The 15,945-nt window shown below is 44.1% G+C and overlaps 2 protein-coding genes across 5 annotated transcripts in view; both read right to left on the reverse strand.

Annotated features, from left to right (window-relative positions):
• Positions 1 to 15,945, reverse strand: part of RPL27A (ribosomal protein L27a) — a 231,101-nt gene that overhangs the window by 36,914 nt on the left and 178,242 nt on the right. The gene's annotated exons all lie outside the window — the stretch shown is intronic.
• DENND2B (DENN domain containing 2B) overlaps positions 1 to 15,945 on the reverse strand; it is a 180,504-nt gene that overhangs the window by 31,005 nt on the left and 133,554 nt on the right. For all 4 annotated transcript variants that reach the window (XM_057418275.1, XM_057418274.1, XM_057418272.1 and 1 more), the window contains 4 exons: positions 13,649 to 13,833; positions 12,857 to 12,966; positions 11,052 to 11,121; positions 1,518 to 1,595 (listed from right to left, as the gene is read on the reverse strand). In XM_057418275.1, the coding sequence (XP_057274258.1) occupies positions 1,518 to 1,595; positions 11,052 to 11,121; positions 12,857 to 12,966; positions 13,649 to 13,833 (443 nt within the window). The remainder of the gene's footprint in view (positions 1 to 1,517; positions 1,596 to 11,051; positions 11,122 to 12,856; positions 12,967 to 13,648; positions 13,834 to 15,945) is intronic.

Here is a 15,945-nt window from a genome sequence, read left to right on the forward strand (position 1 = left end):
TAATAAATGCTTGCCTTACAAAGGAAGAATCCTTGTGGCTCTGGAGCTGACTGGCAGTTAACTGTTTCTGCAGCTATTCGATCCCCCCATATAGCTGCAATGTCCTGTTTAAGGGAGGACCTGGGAGGAGTGGCTGACACGCCAGAAGGCTGTGCTGCCATCCAGCGAGACCTGGACAGGCTGGAGAGTTGGGCAGGGAGTAACTTGATGAAATATAACAAGGGAAAGTGTAGAGTCCTGCATCTGGGCAGGAACAACCCCAGGTTCCAGTATAGGTTGGGAAACGACCTGTTAGAGAGCAGTGTAGGGGAGAGGGACCTGGGGGTCCTAGTGGATGACAGGATGACCATGAGCCAACACTGTGCCCTTGTGGCCAAGAAGGCCAATGGCATCCTGGGGTGTATTAGAAGGGGGGTGGTTAGTAGGTGAAGAGAGGTCCTCCTTCCCCTCTACTCTGCCCTGGTGAGACCGCATCTGGAATGCTGTGTCCAGTTCTGGGCCCCTCAGTTCAAGAAGGACAGGGAGCTGCTGGAGAGAGTCCAGTGCAGGGCAACGAAGATGATTAAGGGAGTGGAGCATCTCCCTTATGAGGAAAGACTGAGGGAGCTGGGTCTCTATAGTTTGGAGAAGAGGAGACTGAGGGGTGACCTTATAAGTGTCTATAAATATATGAAGGGGGAGTGTCACGAGGATGGAGCCAGGCTCTACTCAGTGGCAAACAATGATAGGACAAGGGGTAATGGGTACAAACTGGAACACAAGAGGTTCCACTTAAACTTGAGAAGAAACTTCTCAGTGAGGGTGACGGAACACTGGAACAGGCTGCCCAGGGAGGTTGTGGAGTCTCCTTCCCTGGAGACATTCAAAACTCGCCTGGACACATTCCTGTGTAACATTATCTAGGTGTTCCTGCTCCGGCAGGGGGATTGGACTAGATGATCTTTTGAGGTCCCTTCCAATCTCTAGCATACTGTGATACTGTGATACTGTCTCAAAATTCTTGTGTCAAGAAATGTATTATTTAGGTAAACTCTATCGGCATACAATGTAGCTTTGGATTCATTAATGTGGAGGACAATTAAAGGATTATCCATGCTTTCCCAGCCTCCTAGGATGAAAAATCATGTCAACAGAGTTAAGCATATAGAATTCACTTATCAAATAATCTTTTTGCTTAACTTCGTCATTCCACAGGGTATTGGAGTAAAAGTGGTACTGGCCCATCATTTAAGCTGTGGATGCCAAGAATTACAACTCAGCACAGAAAAGCTTTAGAAAACAATGGAAAAACCTTCAGTCAGCCAGATCATACAGACACCCAGATGTTTTTTGAATCAAGTGCTGCCTCAGTCACAGAAGGAATAAGATATTCTTTGATGAACCCAACAACAGGGATGGAATATCCAAAACAGCAACTGTAAAATAGAGTTATCTCCCATCAAAGGAAGAAATTCTTCTCATCTGGTTCATTGCTGCAGATGTGTCTCAGTAAACAATCAAATTAAAAATCTCCTTACCTTGGAAAATAAGTCAAAGCACCCCAGCCGGCTGATGACACAGTAAACTTCAGGCAGGCGAGGGCCTTTCCCACTTGGCTGATAACAGTAAAAAGGAGATTGAAGTTAGATATTAGTTTGGAGTCATAAGGAAATACACTTCTCTCTATTGGCCATCATGTTGGCCATCAGGTGACATCTTTCACTGTCCATTTCTCCATCAAAATAGCTACTCTTGGAAAAGCATTGTGTTTCTTCCATAAGACAGGAAACTAAAAAGTGTAAATAGTGCTTATCCGCTTTGGAAATCACAGCGCATTGGAGCTGTATTCCAATACTGCTCCAGTTTGCAGCCATAAAAGCACATTTAACTGTGACTGTAACTCATGCCTGTGCTGTCATTGTCCTCTGCTGCTGCTGCAGCATGAGGAGTGGGCCACCCTGGGGCCATGTGCTGGAAGATGAGAACTACAGTACTAGTTATGATGGCTTTAGCTCCCCACTCACTCCACGATGTTCAGAGAGAGCTCAACTTACAGAAAGCAACCACATAGACCTAAAAAAAGGAAAGCCACATGAGCTAAATCATTAATTGCCTCAGGTTAATGCATGATAAACATCAAACTCTTGAATAGTAGCAAGTATGAATCAATGATATGTATCCCTTGTCAACACCACACCCCCCCCCAAAAAAAAAACACAACCCCTGCAAAGACCATCCTCTATAACCATGCTATTGAAGCTATTTCCTAGAGAAGCAAATGGTTTAAATAGGCATGACTGATGTGTATTCCCTCAGCATACTGGACTCTGCAACTGCCTATACCTAGACAGTAAAGGCCCATCAGCACTGTCTATGAAGGAAGGATACAGCCACTGGCTGGATTCAGCTTGTTTACTGGAAAAGAAGTAGAATTAGGTCAATGCTGAGCACTTGAGTAAAACCATCCTCACTGGCAAGGTCCTCAGAGCAAAGAGCTGCCTTTGTCCCGCCTGTGTCCTGCGTGTGTACAGCATGCACAGGCAGCAGTGACATCCATGCATAGCAGCTTCCCGCTGTATTTTTAATAAGCTGCAATGCAGCATTCCTGTAGTTGTAACTAATTGCACGAGATCAGCAGGCACACATTTCCTAGGGGCTGTTATTTTAAAAAGGCAGCTTGTTGACTTCAGATGTCGTCACATGTAGTCGCAAGACACAATACAGTCAAGTCCCAGTCGTGCCTCAACCAGGAGCTATCTATGTCCATCAGCACAGAACTGCTGCAGGTACACTAGCAAACCCTAGTACCCAGCAGCAAACAGATGAAAGTGGGGTATGAGACAACAGGCAAGGTTGACGACTTCCTTGAATCTCATGAAGCCAGATATGCTTGTGCAGCATGGAGTGAAGAGTGGCTCTGAAAGAATCACTTGGCATCACAACCTCTTTGTGCAGCTGTACATTACTGGTATACAGCAGTGACAGAATCCTCTCCATTAATAACGACTGATAAAGGAGCTCAGTCACTGTTTCCATCAACTTCTGCCCACTTGTATATTTAGCCAAAGTGGCTGATCGTCTCCTCTCTATCCACATAGGCAGCATGTATATTTTTATCTTTGTCTCATCATTAGACTTGGCTGATACAGTGATTAACTTCCCTGTGGTGTGTTTGACATTTATATGCCACACAGATGTCAAATCAAGAGAAACTGAGGGGTAGCTGTGTTTTTAAATGCGAATATTGCAACCTAGACTTGGGCAGTCAGCAGGTGTCTGCTTGTTACAACAAAGACCACAAAAAAAACTAAAGCTAAGTGAATACAGATGAGTCTATTTCTGGATCCAAACCTGCTCACTACACGTCACATCTCTGAAAAAGCAGAGCCCTTTTTTGTCCATATTAGGTATAAAACCCTTTCTAAAGGCACTGAGTGATTATATCAAGCATGTGGGATTTTGGTTAAAATCATTGTGTCAAATCTGCAGGAATGCCGAAACCATGCCAGGAGCCTTGGATAGCTCCCAACCAAAAGCTGTCTCACTGAGTGCCAGTAAAAACATCACATTCCTGTGTCATCTATAAGACCAGAAACAATAACTGCTTAGCTCTTACTCAAAGATTCACCTTTATGAAATACCATTGCTCCCAAACATTTTAAAGGTTCATGTCTCTGTGAGCTGGGATTCTTTCCTCCTCACACTCATTATATAGGACATCCTTTCCTGTTATTTCAGGGACCTTTTCCTGCAAGCAGCACGGTCTCCCAGATGCACACAAATCAAAGAGGCAGAAAGCAAAAGCCTCAGGCAGAGCCACTCTGAGGGGCAAGACTTTTCAAATTTCTAACACTGGCAACCCTTTACATAACTTCTCCTCTCAGCCATTAGTTTACAGCTCAAAGATGGATCCAGAACACCTGCTTATTGTGCTTTAGTTTGCTTCTTTCCTAGTAAAACATCATATGGGAGATGACTTCTCACTTCTATGCCTGGACTCATCTCTCTTCACCTGGGGAGACTTGGGCACAGGGTCTGGCCAACAGTACTGGTTTAACATCCTCTTTTCCCAGAAGAGAGTGCTTCCAATTTGCAGGCTGTGCTCTACAAGGTAGCTACAAAGCCTTGGAGTCATGTCCTCCAGAGCTCACTCTTCCACAGGATGAATAGGTCCAATTCAGGGAGCTGTATGGTAAAGCAGCATAGATGAGAGGCATCTGAGTGACTCTGCCTTGTTTCACTGCATTCCTTCTGGAAGAGGGATGGAGGGGACGATGTTTTGTTTTGAGTTTGTTTTTATGGAGACGAGGATATTTTCAGCCTTAGTCCAGTATCAGGAATGAAAATGCTAATGAGTTTTGTTGATAAGACAGTTTCTCAAGAGGATGAACATGAGATGACAAGAACCTGGCTACAAGATGGAGGAGACGAGATCTGCATCAGGGCTGGTCTGCAAGTGGCTAAGGACAGTCTTTTTTACAGTGAGTGTAATCCGAAGTTCACTGACTAAAGCCCACTCCAAAACCTGCTTCGGCAGGAGAAACAACAGGCGTTTGCTCCAAAAAATAAACCTACTGTTTTTCTCTTTCAAATCACACCTCCCTGCCCATTTGCTTGAAATCTAGGGGAGCCTTCAGAGATCTCCTCCTAATCTGGCATAGCACTGAGAGTCTCTGACATACTGCACACGCGAGCTTTTAAAGCAAGGTGGGCTGTCCCTGCGGTGCCCATACTCACCAGCCATTCAGACAAACAACACAGGGGTATGAGTGTTTTTAAGATACTGGGGAGGCTGTGGGGTACTGGGAAAGTTCCTGGATTCACAGCTCCAGAAATAACTGGAGAATGCTATCCCCAGCACATTGACATCAAGAGGAAGCAAAGCAGTGGCGACCAAACACAATATTTTTCTTCCTGGATGTCTCCTACTAGCTTCTCCTACCTACCTGAGGATACACTGTGTGGAGAGGAAAGGCAGCAAAAACAGACCTACCAAACAGCAAGAAAGAGGAACATGCACCATAGTCCCACCTGCCACCTCAAAGAAGCAGGACTACAGCTTCAACATGAAGACTCCAGAAAAGCTGTGCCCTTTCCTGCCCAAAGTGGGACAGGACATCTCACCTGAGATCTTCTAAATAATTCTTCAGAGAGCAATATTAGGAAAACCAGAGAGAGCAGTAAGGGCTGTCCCAAGGCCAGGTGAAAAAGAGCCATCAAAAATGCACAACAGCAGCTGAGTTTCCTAAAGGAATTGGCCTTTGAAAGGCACATGCATTAGCTCTGCATAAGCCTCTAAAACCTGGGGCTCCCTTTGCGACCAGAACTGTAGATGCTTCAATTGCAATTAGCCCTAAAAAGAGCAATGATCATGTAACAGAGACAGTACATAAAAATATTTAACTCTAAGTGACAATGCAAATGCCATTTTCACACACGCATTGTGTGATGTTTGTTCTCTTCTGCATGGGAGTGAAAAGGACACTGTTCTTATCCTACCTGGCTCTAGGACCATTTTGACTTTGGAACAATGAAATATGTAGATTCAATCCAAAGCTTAAACAGGGAAACACGGCATTCCTGAATAACCTCCCAGCACATTTCTCTTGCTCAGGCATATTAGTCACACACAAGCTGGCAGGGCGCATAGCCTCAATGGGTGATATCGAGAAGATAGAGGAGATGCCTCCCATGAGCATTTTTCTGCATATACTAGGTAAGGCTTGGCGGTTTCAGAAAGAGATACAGACATACTGAAAACCCATCAAGGCCCCTTCTTGGGAAGTCTGCTGTTTTGCTACTGGCTTAATTTAAACAGTGACAGACCTCAGCAGAGGCTGAGAAATAGGTTTGCAGGGTATTTTGTCAGGTCAGATCATCACTCCTTTAAACTCTCTTAAGCCTAACTAGTCACATCCTCATAGCCACACAAGCCCTAGCCTCACCAGCAAGCCAACATACCCAGAACAGAGATGTTCCTTAATGCTGTCAGGAATCAGAACAATTCAAACGTTAGGAGTCTAAAATGAATACGACAGTCACAAGCCAGCTGCTGTGGCAACTCTTGATTCATTGTTAGGGCAAATCCAAATTGAAACCATGAGAAAACTGTGGGTGTTTTAAATCCAAAATCTTGTCTTAAAGTCATCTTGTTATATGTGAACCATTAGCTTTTAATGCCAGAGCACCCAATGTGCATAGGGCTGTCAAAGGTGATTGAGGGAAGCAGGATGGAGGGAGGGAAGCAAGGGGAAGAAAAAGATTTCCAATGAGATATTTTCAGTTCCATAAACATTAGTCTTTATCCCACAAAAGTTGTTTTCACAGTGTAAAAAAGTCTCTTCTCCTGCCCCAGCAAATGCAGGATGAACTAGTCCCACCTGACAACTGGTTTTCATTTTAATGTACACACTTCATGTTCAGGCACCTGCTCCTCCACTGACTCCTGGAGCTGAGTCTTCTTAGCCTAGAAAAGCGGTGGAGAAGCATTTTTTATGTGAAGAGGGAGATAAGACAGGGTGAAACAGACCCTGAGAGTTTTAATCTTACTTATGCAAGTACAAAGTTACCAGCCAAGAAATCCTGACATTGTCAGGCTTTCTGCTCTGAGAGCTGGGTCTTCTCAGATATCTCCCTTATATGATTTCTATGTGTGTCTCCTACTCTTCCCATTAACCAGCTGCAGCAATGAACTGCAGGACATTGTTTTGAGGATGCAGTATCTTATACTCTATTATTGCCCCACTAGCTGTAACTGGCACCCCTCAGCATCTGCAGCAGCTCCCATAGCAATAAAGCCCAAGATGCTCATGAAGATCCCATAAAGAGCAGCTTATATGGTATGACTCCCTGGGGACAGGGACTGGCACAGCTGTGGATCCCTGCCATAAGGTCACTGACAGCCCAGGCTGCTGAGCAGCTGCATTGGATTCAAGCATCTCCTAAAGGATACAGGCCTGGTGTCTCTCTGGCTGTCTGTACCCTTTTTCTGGGCTGCAGAGACGATTCATGGCCTCCCAGTAAGGAAAGTTTTGCAGATTTCCTAATCCTGGTGGGTCTCGCAGCTGAGGCTCTGTCAGCAGAAACCCACTGAGAAAGTCCCTGCTTTCACCACTGTGATCCTCATGTATCCACTGTGCTCTTACTCTCACAAGCCTATGGGGTTGCACATATAAAGAGCTAAGACTTCAGTCACACCCTATAGAAGGCAATTTTTAATGTATTAAATCAAGGTGATTAGTAAAATGAAATTATACACTAAGCCAAATGAAAAATCTGTATTTTACAAGGAACACTCAGCTTCACCCTTTTTTGTTCCCTACTGTGTGCTGCTGCTCTTCCTGTGCTCTTGCTTTCCCTTCTGCCCCTATCCAGGTTGCTGCCCCATAGCACTGGGGACATTGCAATGTCCACTGGAGAAGGCTTTGACTGGTGGGGTGAGGCTAAGCCCTCGGCAGGAACTGCTCAAATTATCTTTACTGCTGCTATGTGCATATTGCAGAGCCACAGCCCAAGAACTGCTCCAGAAAAGAGCCTAGCAAGTTCATGGGTTAATTAGCATGGAAAAGAAAGTTCAATTAATCTGAGTTATTAAAGAAAAATGTCTTATTTGCAGCAAAATGTCTTAGCAGTGAGAGTTAATATCTCTACTGTATATAGGCCCATTTCCTTTTGTATGAAGATGCATACTTCTCACATCAAGTCACTAAGAAAGCTGTTACAGGATTGCCTTGGAGGTATCAAGATGTAACTGGAAACTTGCTATCTATGGAAGTGCAGACTGTTTGCTGTGGTACAATAGGTTACATTCCATTCTAATCCCATTCCAAAATGAAACAAAACAATATGAATACATATAAAGGGAATACTGCACAGGATTTGCAGTACAAACAGAACATAATTGTCACTGTATCCCTTGAGGTAGTTTTTCAGGGTTTTAGCACACACACTCCAAAAAGGGGATCTGGAAGAACATGAAATCTGAAGGCAGGAAAGAAAAAGTAGAGCAGTTTGTTCATATCACAACATGCCAAAGGAGAGCAGGGCTGACAAAAACTAATTGTTTCATAAACAAAGAACTCGGAGAAGCAGCCTCTACAAAGACACAGGTATCCATCCCCCCAGGATCAGGCTGGTTGGCCCATCCAGCCATGGAGCTGAGGACTGCCAAGTGCTCTGGAAGGTGTGACACCTCCAGCTGGGTATTACAAGAGCACTGCTTGCCAGGACAGCTGGGGAATATTTTCTGAGGAATTAGCCTCACAGCAGTTGGCTTGTCTTGAAGCAGAGCAGTTTGTAATGATTTTAGGGTTTCTTTATGGCTCTATATTATACACTGTGGCCCCACCCTTCTCTAATGTTTGCCAAAAACTGCATGTAGTTCCAAAATTAAGGTTGTTCGGATTGGATTTGACAGAACTTGTAGGTCAGAAATGGCACTAACTGTAGGAGATGCAATGTGCTCCTGGACATCAGAGCCACCCTGACTGAATCTCTCAAAAACTGTTCAGGAAACTGAACACCCAAATACAAAAATGTGTTTTAGAGCCCAAGCCTCTGGCATGCAAACAGTGCCTGCAGAATTTACCTGCTCCTCATTGCTTCATATTTGCATATACAAAATGAAAAAGCATGGATGTGACAGGAAGAGGTTGCAGGATCCAAACAACAGTAGATCTCTGCTACTTTTGCTGTTTCCCCAGATAAAGAAATGTTGAGATGTTCCTCCGCAGCTTCCAAAATCTTCTGTCTTTCTAAGCCCCAGACTGTACCAGTTTTGCTCTCAGAAGGCCCCAGAGAGGGACAGACTGGTAAAGTACAGGAGTATCCCTCCACCCCCTGGGGTAAGGTTGTACCAGTGAGATGAGACATGTCAGCTTCTGCATGTCAGGTTTTGATACCGGATGAAACATCCTGATTTAAGTGATCTCCAGGGACAGCAGCAGATCAGCTTTATAACTGGATTTATAATCATTAGCTAGACTTAAAAAGTACTTATTTTTCCATTTTTAAATTATTTTTTGCTATCTGGTTGATTGAGTTTTACCATAGCAAAAAACAATCTCCAATCTTCGAAAACAAAACACCATTTATATAAAAGTATGTAGTATTGATTTAATTCTGTTCCCAGTATTTCCTACTATGCTAACATATCTTCTGCACCAGCTGAAACTCAGTGTTTTATTTTTATGTTGCCTTTAATGAAGGGTGGATTTCACTGAGCTTTAAATGAGTTAAAAAAAAAGCCTATGGCAGTCCTTCACTGACAAGCTAATTCAACGTTCCTGTGCATACTTCTTTTTTATTGCTGCTGATTATTTCAGTCTCAGTCTGGTCCAGGATCAACTGTTTTGCGTTTCACAAATGTAAGCTCTGTGCATGATTCTAAAATTGCCAATGTTCCCAGAAATATAAAAGTCTTAAACCACCTTTACCTGGTGGTGAAAGCATGCCATAATTTAATTCTAGCCAACACTTTCTGAGGTTTTGTTATTTTTTTTTCCAGATACACCTTATTACCCTTTTAAATGATCTCACATTAAAAAGTAATTGAATTGTACTGCTGCCCTACATCTTGTTTACACCAGCAAGGACACCTTCTAGGTGCTCCTCTTGCTTATCTCTGAATCACCCCCTGCCCAACCCCAGATTTACTGCAACACAAGCCTTCACTGACATTTTGTTTTCATCTATAAACCACATTGTGGCCTACACTTACACACTGTGTTATACAGAGTGAGTCTCCGTGATGCTACCTGTGGCAAATACTGCCCACAGAACTGATAAACAAGTTTTCTGTTATGTTAGTTTAAAAGAGGCTTTTTACAAATAGAGGAACCACACACAGCAAAACCTCCCAGATAGAGCATCTGCTGTCTGCAAAACAAGGAGCTTTACCATAGACACAGAGCAGGGTCAGGTACAGGCAGCGCACAGGATGGAGGGTGCTGTTCTAATGACAGCAAGTTGCTCTGTCTATTGAAAGCCACTGAAAGCTACTGAAGGCAGGTGTGCCTGCTTGGGAAGATGGGAAATCATGTCAGAAAGGGAAGGAAGGGGAAAGTGCCAGTGTCACTTTCTCTTAGATAGGGGGTACTAGTTATAATCTGCAATGCTGCTGCACACATTTATTTTGCAGAGAGCATGCAGAAGGCTCCTGCAGAATCCCATACCTGTATAAGTGCTCCAGCCAAGTGTAGACAACTGTCATGTGAACAGCACAGGAGCCGTGGCTCTCCACCTAGTCACTCACAACCAGCTCCAAACCTATCCGAGGTGATGAGCACAGGCTAGGGCAGAACAACCAACTGCTTATGCTTTGCTGCCATCCAGTATGTCTGCAGGACAGACAGCATAATCCCTGTTTGCACTGTGCTTCACCTGCCTTAATACACTTTGTGGCCTTTGTGCAGTCCTTCCCTCAACACACACACACTGCCATGCTCTCAGTTTATCAGGTGACCAGCGATTTTCCAGGTGATGAGATAAAACTGTTTGATAGTCTAAGTCTTGTCCTCGACTATCCCTGGTCATGAGAACTGAAAAGGAGCCTGAGGACCCAGGCTTCCCAGCACTGGCACCAGCTTATTGCATGGTCCTGAGCAAATAGTTATGGTGGCATGCTCTCAATCACTGCTGTCCTCCAACCTGGCAGGGTGGCTTATTTACTTACTTCGTGTACCTGCTGCAGACTGATTAGGCAGTGCTGGCAGAGTACTTTGGGGATGTAAGCAGCTGTCCAGGAGATAAACACTATTCACAAATGTTTAGAATACCACTTTTGCCTTTCTTTGTAGTGTTGTAGTATTTCTAATTCTGCTTGAAAGCACGTAATATAAAGAATTTTAAAAGTGCTCACACAGGAAATTTTCACATTCTTATGAATTTTCTACAAGATGGGATGCTTTTGATTGAGACAGCCATTACAAACTATTTACTCGAGCTTCCAAATTTCAGAGTGAGTAACTCCATTTTCTTTTAAAACCATGAGAGACACCCTCATAGTTCAGACTATAGTTTTGAAATACTGTTTAACAGGATTCTGTGTTTTGAGACAAAGCTGATGTACTTACCAACAGCCTCCTGCAATAACCAAACCGCCGGCTCCCATCTTCCCCAGTCAGCATGAAAGAGAAGGTCTCACTAGAAGAAAATAAATTGCCCAGGTCTTAGTATCAGAACTACAGCATAGCTATGAGACAAATCATCTAGAAAGGGATACTGCTGTATCCAGTGAGAGGTTCTACCCACTGTGGGGTCTTTCCTCCCTCTGCCCACTATCTGGAAATACTCTGTGGACAAAATTCAATCAGCTGTAGGGCAAAAATATCTGCATAGCTGGGGACAACCTATCTGTCTTCTTGTAAGAAGAGATGGGAGCTGGATTTCAGTGGGATGGCAGCCTCTTTTACTGCAAAAGGAGTGCAAGAAGCAGATTTGGAGGGCACTATCTCCCTTAACTTTTAGCAAATCCTGTCTCTGGACTGTGCTTTGTTCTTAAAGGGAGAACCTTAGATTCTCCAAGATTAGAGAAAATTTCTAATCCGGAAACAACACAGATTTCCAATATCCAGCTCATTTTGTAACCCTGCCTAGGATAAGTAACGTTTGTGACAGAGAAGTAAAACAGAGCTTCAGGCTATAATTACAGCACAGGTAAAGGGATGGGTCTGTGAATTTGCACCCAGACTGATAAACATTCCTGACTGCTTTTCAAGTATTAAATGACATTACAAAAACAACTTTTTCTTTGTTCTGGAATGCCAGGGTTTATATAATTATAGCTATATATGGGAGGAATATCTTGCTTCACAAACATGGGCTCATGGAAGGGAGCAGCAGCAGAAGAGGTGAAATGCTGTGTAGGCAGGGCTGTGTGCTTCTCATACCAGTGTTGCCAAACAGTTGTCAGCTTCTCCTTCATTGTTTTCAATAACTCACTATTCAGATGCTTCCACGTACTGAATAATACAGCCAAGCAACACAGAACAGAACATGGTAATGTTGCATGTGCCATACGTAAGCCAGTTTAAAGTTCCATACATATTCTTGGCTGCAGTAGTTCCTGCAGGTGAAAGCTAGTTCCTTGTCATTGTTGAAAGTCCCTCTAGACACACTCTGAACAGGTCTTACTTCATTTACCTGTCTCAGACCATGCATCCTAAAAAGCCATCTCATACTCTAGGGCAAGGAAACTCCACCTGGAGTACTGTGTTCAGCTCTGGAGTCCTCAGCACAGGAAAGACATGGTCCTGTTGGAGAGGGACCAGAGGAGAGCCACAAAAATGAGCAGAGAGGTGAAGCACTGTCCTATGAGGACAGTGTGACAGAGCTGTGGCTGTTTAGCTTGGAGAAGAGAAGGCTCTGGGGGGACCTTATGTGGCCTTTCAATACTTAGAGGGGGCTTCTAAGAAAGAGGGAGACAAACTTTTTTAGTAGGGCCTGTAGCAATAGGACAGGGGGTAATGGTTTTAAACTGGAAGAGAATAGATTCAGGCTAGATATTAGGAAGAAATGTTTTACAACGAGTGTGGTGAAACATTAGCACTGGTTGCCCAGAGAGGCAGTAGATGCCCTATCCCTGGCACTGTTCAAGGCCAGGTAGAACAGGTGGTGTATTTTAAATACTTCCATTTATGCTTTTGGGTTTAGCACTGAGAGAAATGTTCAGATCTCCTCCGCTCAACCACACAGGCATGTGAGGTGGGGAGAAAAGGAAGAAAACTAATACAGAACTTAAAAAAGATTAACTACAGCTGCTTGAGGCTGCAGTGTCCAGGACTCAAACTGCTGCTTCCTTAATTGGGCATCAGTGAGTCTGTGCCTGCTCCAGATGCACTCCATCAGCACTGCAGCAGAGGAGCACCGGAGGGTTTACCTGTTGTATTCAGAGACAGGGAGCCAGTCCTTGGCATCAGGAAAGCAGAACTGAGGGATAGCCTTGAGGCGCTCCTCCGCTTCACGCATCTGCTTGGTTGGTCTTTCAAGCTGCGGGGGAGAAAATTGAGGTTCAGTCAGTTACTGTTAGCGCCAACTTCACAGCACCTCTCAGGAGCAGGGCTATTAATAAGCTCTGAAGAGCAAGGGCCCATCAGCTAGTTCCTATTTGTGCATGGCAGAGTGAGGCACAACTCCAGGACAGGCTTGTAGATGCTAGTACAATATAGATAATCACTGCTGGGTTGGTTTTGATGTGGTTTTTATTTGTTTGATTGGTTTTGTGTTTGTTTTTTCTTTTGAAATTGCCTAAACTCCCCTGTTGCACAATGGCCACTTAAAACACAGTCCTAATTCAAATTCCTTGCTGCTGGAAGAGCACAAGAGAAATGCTACAGATCAGCAGAAGTCTTTCCATTGACTTCAGTGATTTTGGAACAAAACCTAATACAGCCAAAATGAGTTAAAAGTTGAATATTTAGAAACTGAATTTAGACAGGTCTTTAAAGCACCTACTGTCAGGCCAAACTCTCCAGCACTGGAAAAGCTAAATTTGTAAACGGGGAAAGCTTTCAGTCATCTTCTCTATACCCTTCACTTTGTAACAGGTCACTTTGGAACAATTATGAAACCTGAATGATTAATTCCTTCTAAAAATAGTTTTATATTAAATTTCCCACTTATTCACCTTATTGATCTTAGACTGAACTGTACATAAGAGTTTTTCTTTTACCTTGGGAAATTGGTACGTCACTTCTGGGAGGTAAGTGTTTTTAGTGGGCTTCTTTTTCAGCGACACTACCACAAAATACTCAAATAACTCCCGTTCCTGCCACTCAATCAGCTCCAGTTCCAGGGTTCGATAACTTGGAGCCCTCTTCAGCATTGACTGGATGTGTACTAGACGCTGGGTATGAGCTAGCATCGGGGAAAAAAACAAAGGAGAAAAGTAGACAGATCATTACCTGGGACTGTAATGTGTATGTATAAGCCACAGCCATTCACAAAAGACTTTCAATTTGCCAGTGTATTATTCCAAGCATGTTCTCCTTTCAAAAGCAAACCTCCATACTGCAGACTTGCTCACTAACTACATCTATAAATCAGAACGCTCTCCAAGTACTGAAGTGATGCAACACTACGTCACTGAAATAATTTGCAGTTCCTAACTGTTATCCTGCCAAATGTCTGTTTTTTCCTTTCACATAAAACCAGATTGTGAGCCCTTATGTGGGTTGGGCAAATGACCTAGGGTCTCCAGGGTGACACATCTCAGGCCTGACATTGGTGAAACACAGTTCTCTGACCTGTCCCTTCTTAGCACATCTAAGAACCACGAAGAGTATTTTCTCTCTTTCTACAGCACAGGCTTAGTCTGTACAAGCCATGGAATAATCTCAGGGAAGGGAAAAAGTGTAAATTGCCTCCTGTGGGATTTCTTTGCTTGTTCCAGTTCAACTGAGGGGCAGTCTTAGATTCATGATTACATCCAGTCATTCAAAGACATGCCTTGATCCTGTGACTTGTCACTAGACACCTATGGCAGACTAGTCAGTATCATTACCAGTTCTGGTAGACCAGAAAGTGAAAACAGCTAAGTAAAACCTGCTTCCTGCATGTTCTTTCCCACCTCTTCACACTAGCATCTCAATGCAATGGCAAATGAATCATCAGCAGCACATGTCAATCCCTTAAGGCTATGTTCATTGACACTGCCCAATTTGCAAAAGGCAGGCTGTCTTTTTTGGCAGGGAAATAAGATGTCACAAGCACTTGATCACAACAGTAATTAATGAGAGAAAGAAAGGGAAACCCCTTGATGACCAGCTGTCATCAATTCGTTCGACAACATCAAACATAAAAATTATTTTGATAAAGCACTTGAGTCTCGATGTGACTGCACAGCTAGGGAAGCTAAATCCCAAGAAATAACCTGCCTAGTCTTGCCTTGATGTAGCTGCACACTGCTGGCCACTGCTTCGTATTTGCACAAGATGAAATGCTCACCCCAACCCAACACCTGGGGACTCAATGAATCTTGTCTTGCTACAAGTGACAACTGGATCTTTGACTGAGGATGCTCTAGTATCAATGCAAATATAAGGTCACACAGAAGCAGTTGGTTAGGCAGTCATCAGAATGAAGATCTTCCATTCCACAACAGTCAGGGTAAAAGCTTCCAGGTTTCCAGTGTATTCCCTCAGTAACAACAGTGAGTCCAGGCCCTGTCTATCTTCTTTCATGGGCTATGGGTGAAAGGAGCCCCTATATTTTCTGACAAAAACAGAAACAGAACTGAAAGTGTTTTTGGGCTGGCACCTGTCTACAAGAGAGCAGTTACAGGTTGGGCAGAGGAGAGATTCAGAGCAGCCCTGCGGAGAAGGACTTGGGGGTGCTGGTTGATGAGAAAATGAACATGAGCCGGCTTCAGTGTGCGCTTGCAGCCCAGAAAGCCAACCGTATCCTGGGCTGCATCAAAAGGAGTGTGACCAGCAGGTCGAAGAAGGTGATCCTGCCCCTCTACTCTGCTCTTGTGAGACCTCACCTGGAGTATTGTGTGCAGTTCTGGTGTCCTCAACATAAAAAGGACATGGGACTGTTGGAACAAGTCCAGAGAAGGGCCATGAGGATGATCAGGGGACTGGAGCACCTCCTGTATGAAGACAGGCTGAGGAAGTTGGTGCTGTTCAGCCTGGAGAAGAGAAGGCTGCGTGGAGACCTCATAGCAGCCTTCCAGTATCTGAAGGGGGGCTATAGGGATGCTGGAGAGGGACTCTTCATTAGAGACTGTAGTGACAGGACAAGGGGTAACGGGTTAAAACTTAAACAGGGGAAGTTTAGGTTGGATATAAGGAGGAAATTCTTTCCTGTTAGGGTGGTGAGGCACTGGAATGGGTTGCCCAGGGAGGCTGTGAATGCTCCAGCCCTGGCAGTGTTCAAGGCCAGGCTGGACGAGGCCTTGGGTGATATGATTTAGCGTAAGGTGTCCCTGCCCACGGCAGGGGGATTGGAACTAGATGATCTTAAGGT

The sequence above is a fragment of the Pezoporus wallicus genome, unplaced genomic scaffold, assembly GCF_028554395.1.
Source record: "Pezoporus wallicus isolate ANWC-B61680 ecotype Strahan unplaced genomic scaffold, APGP_CSIRO_Pwel_v1 contig_2025, whole genome shotgun sequence".
Lineage (NCBI taxonomy): Eukaryota > Metazoa > Chordata > Aves > Psittaciformes > Psittacidae > Pezoporus > Pezoporus wallicus.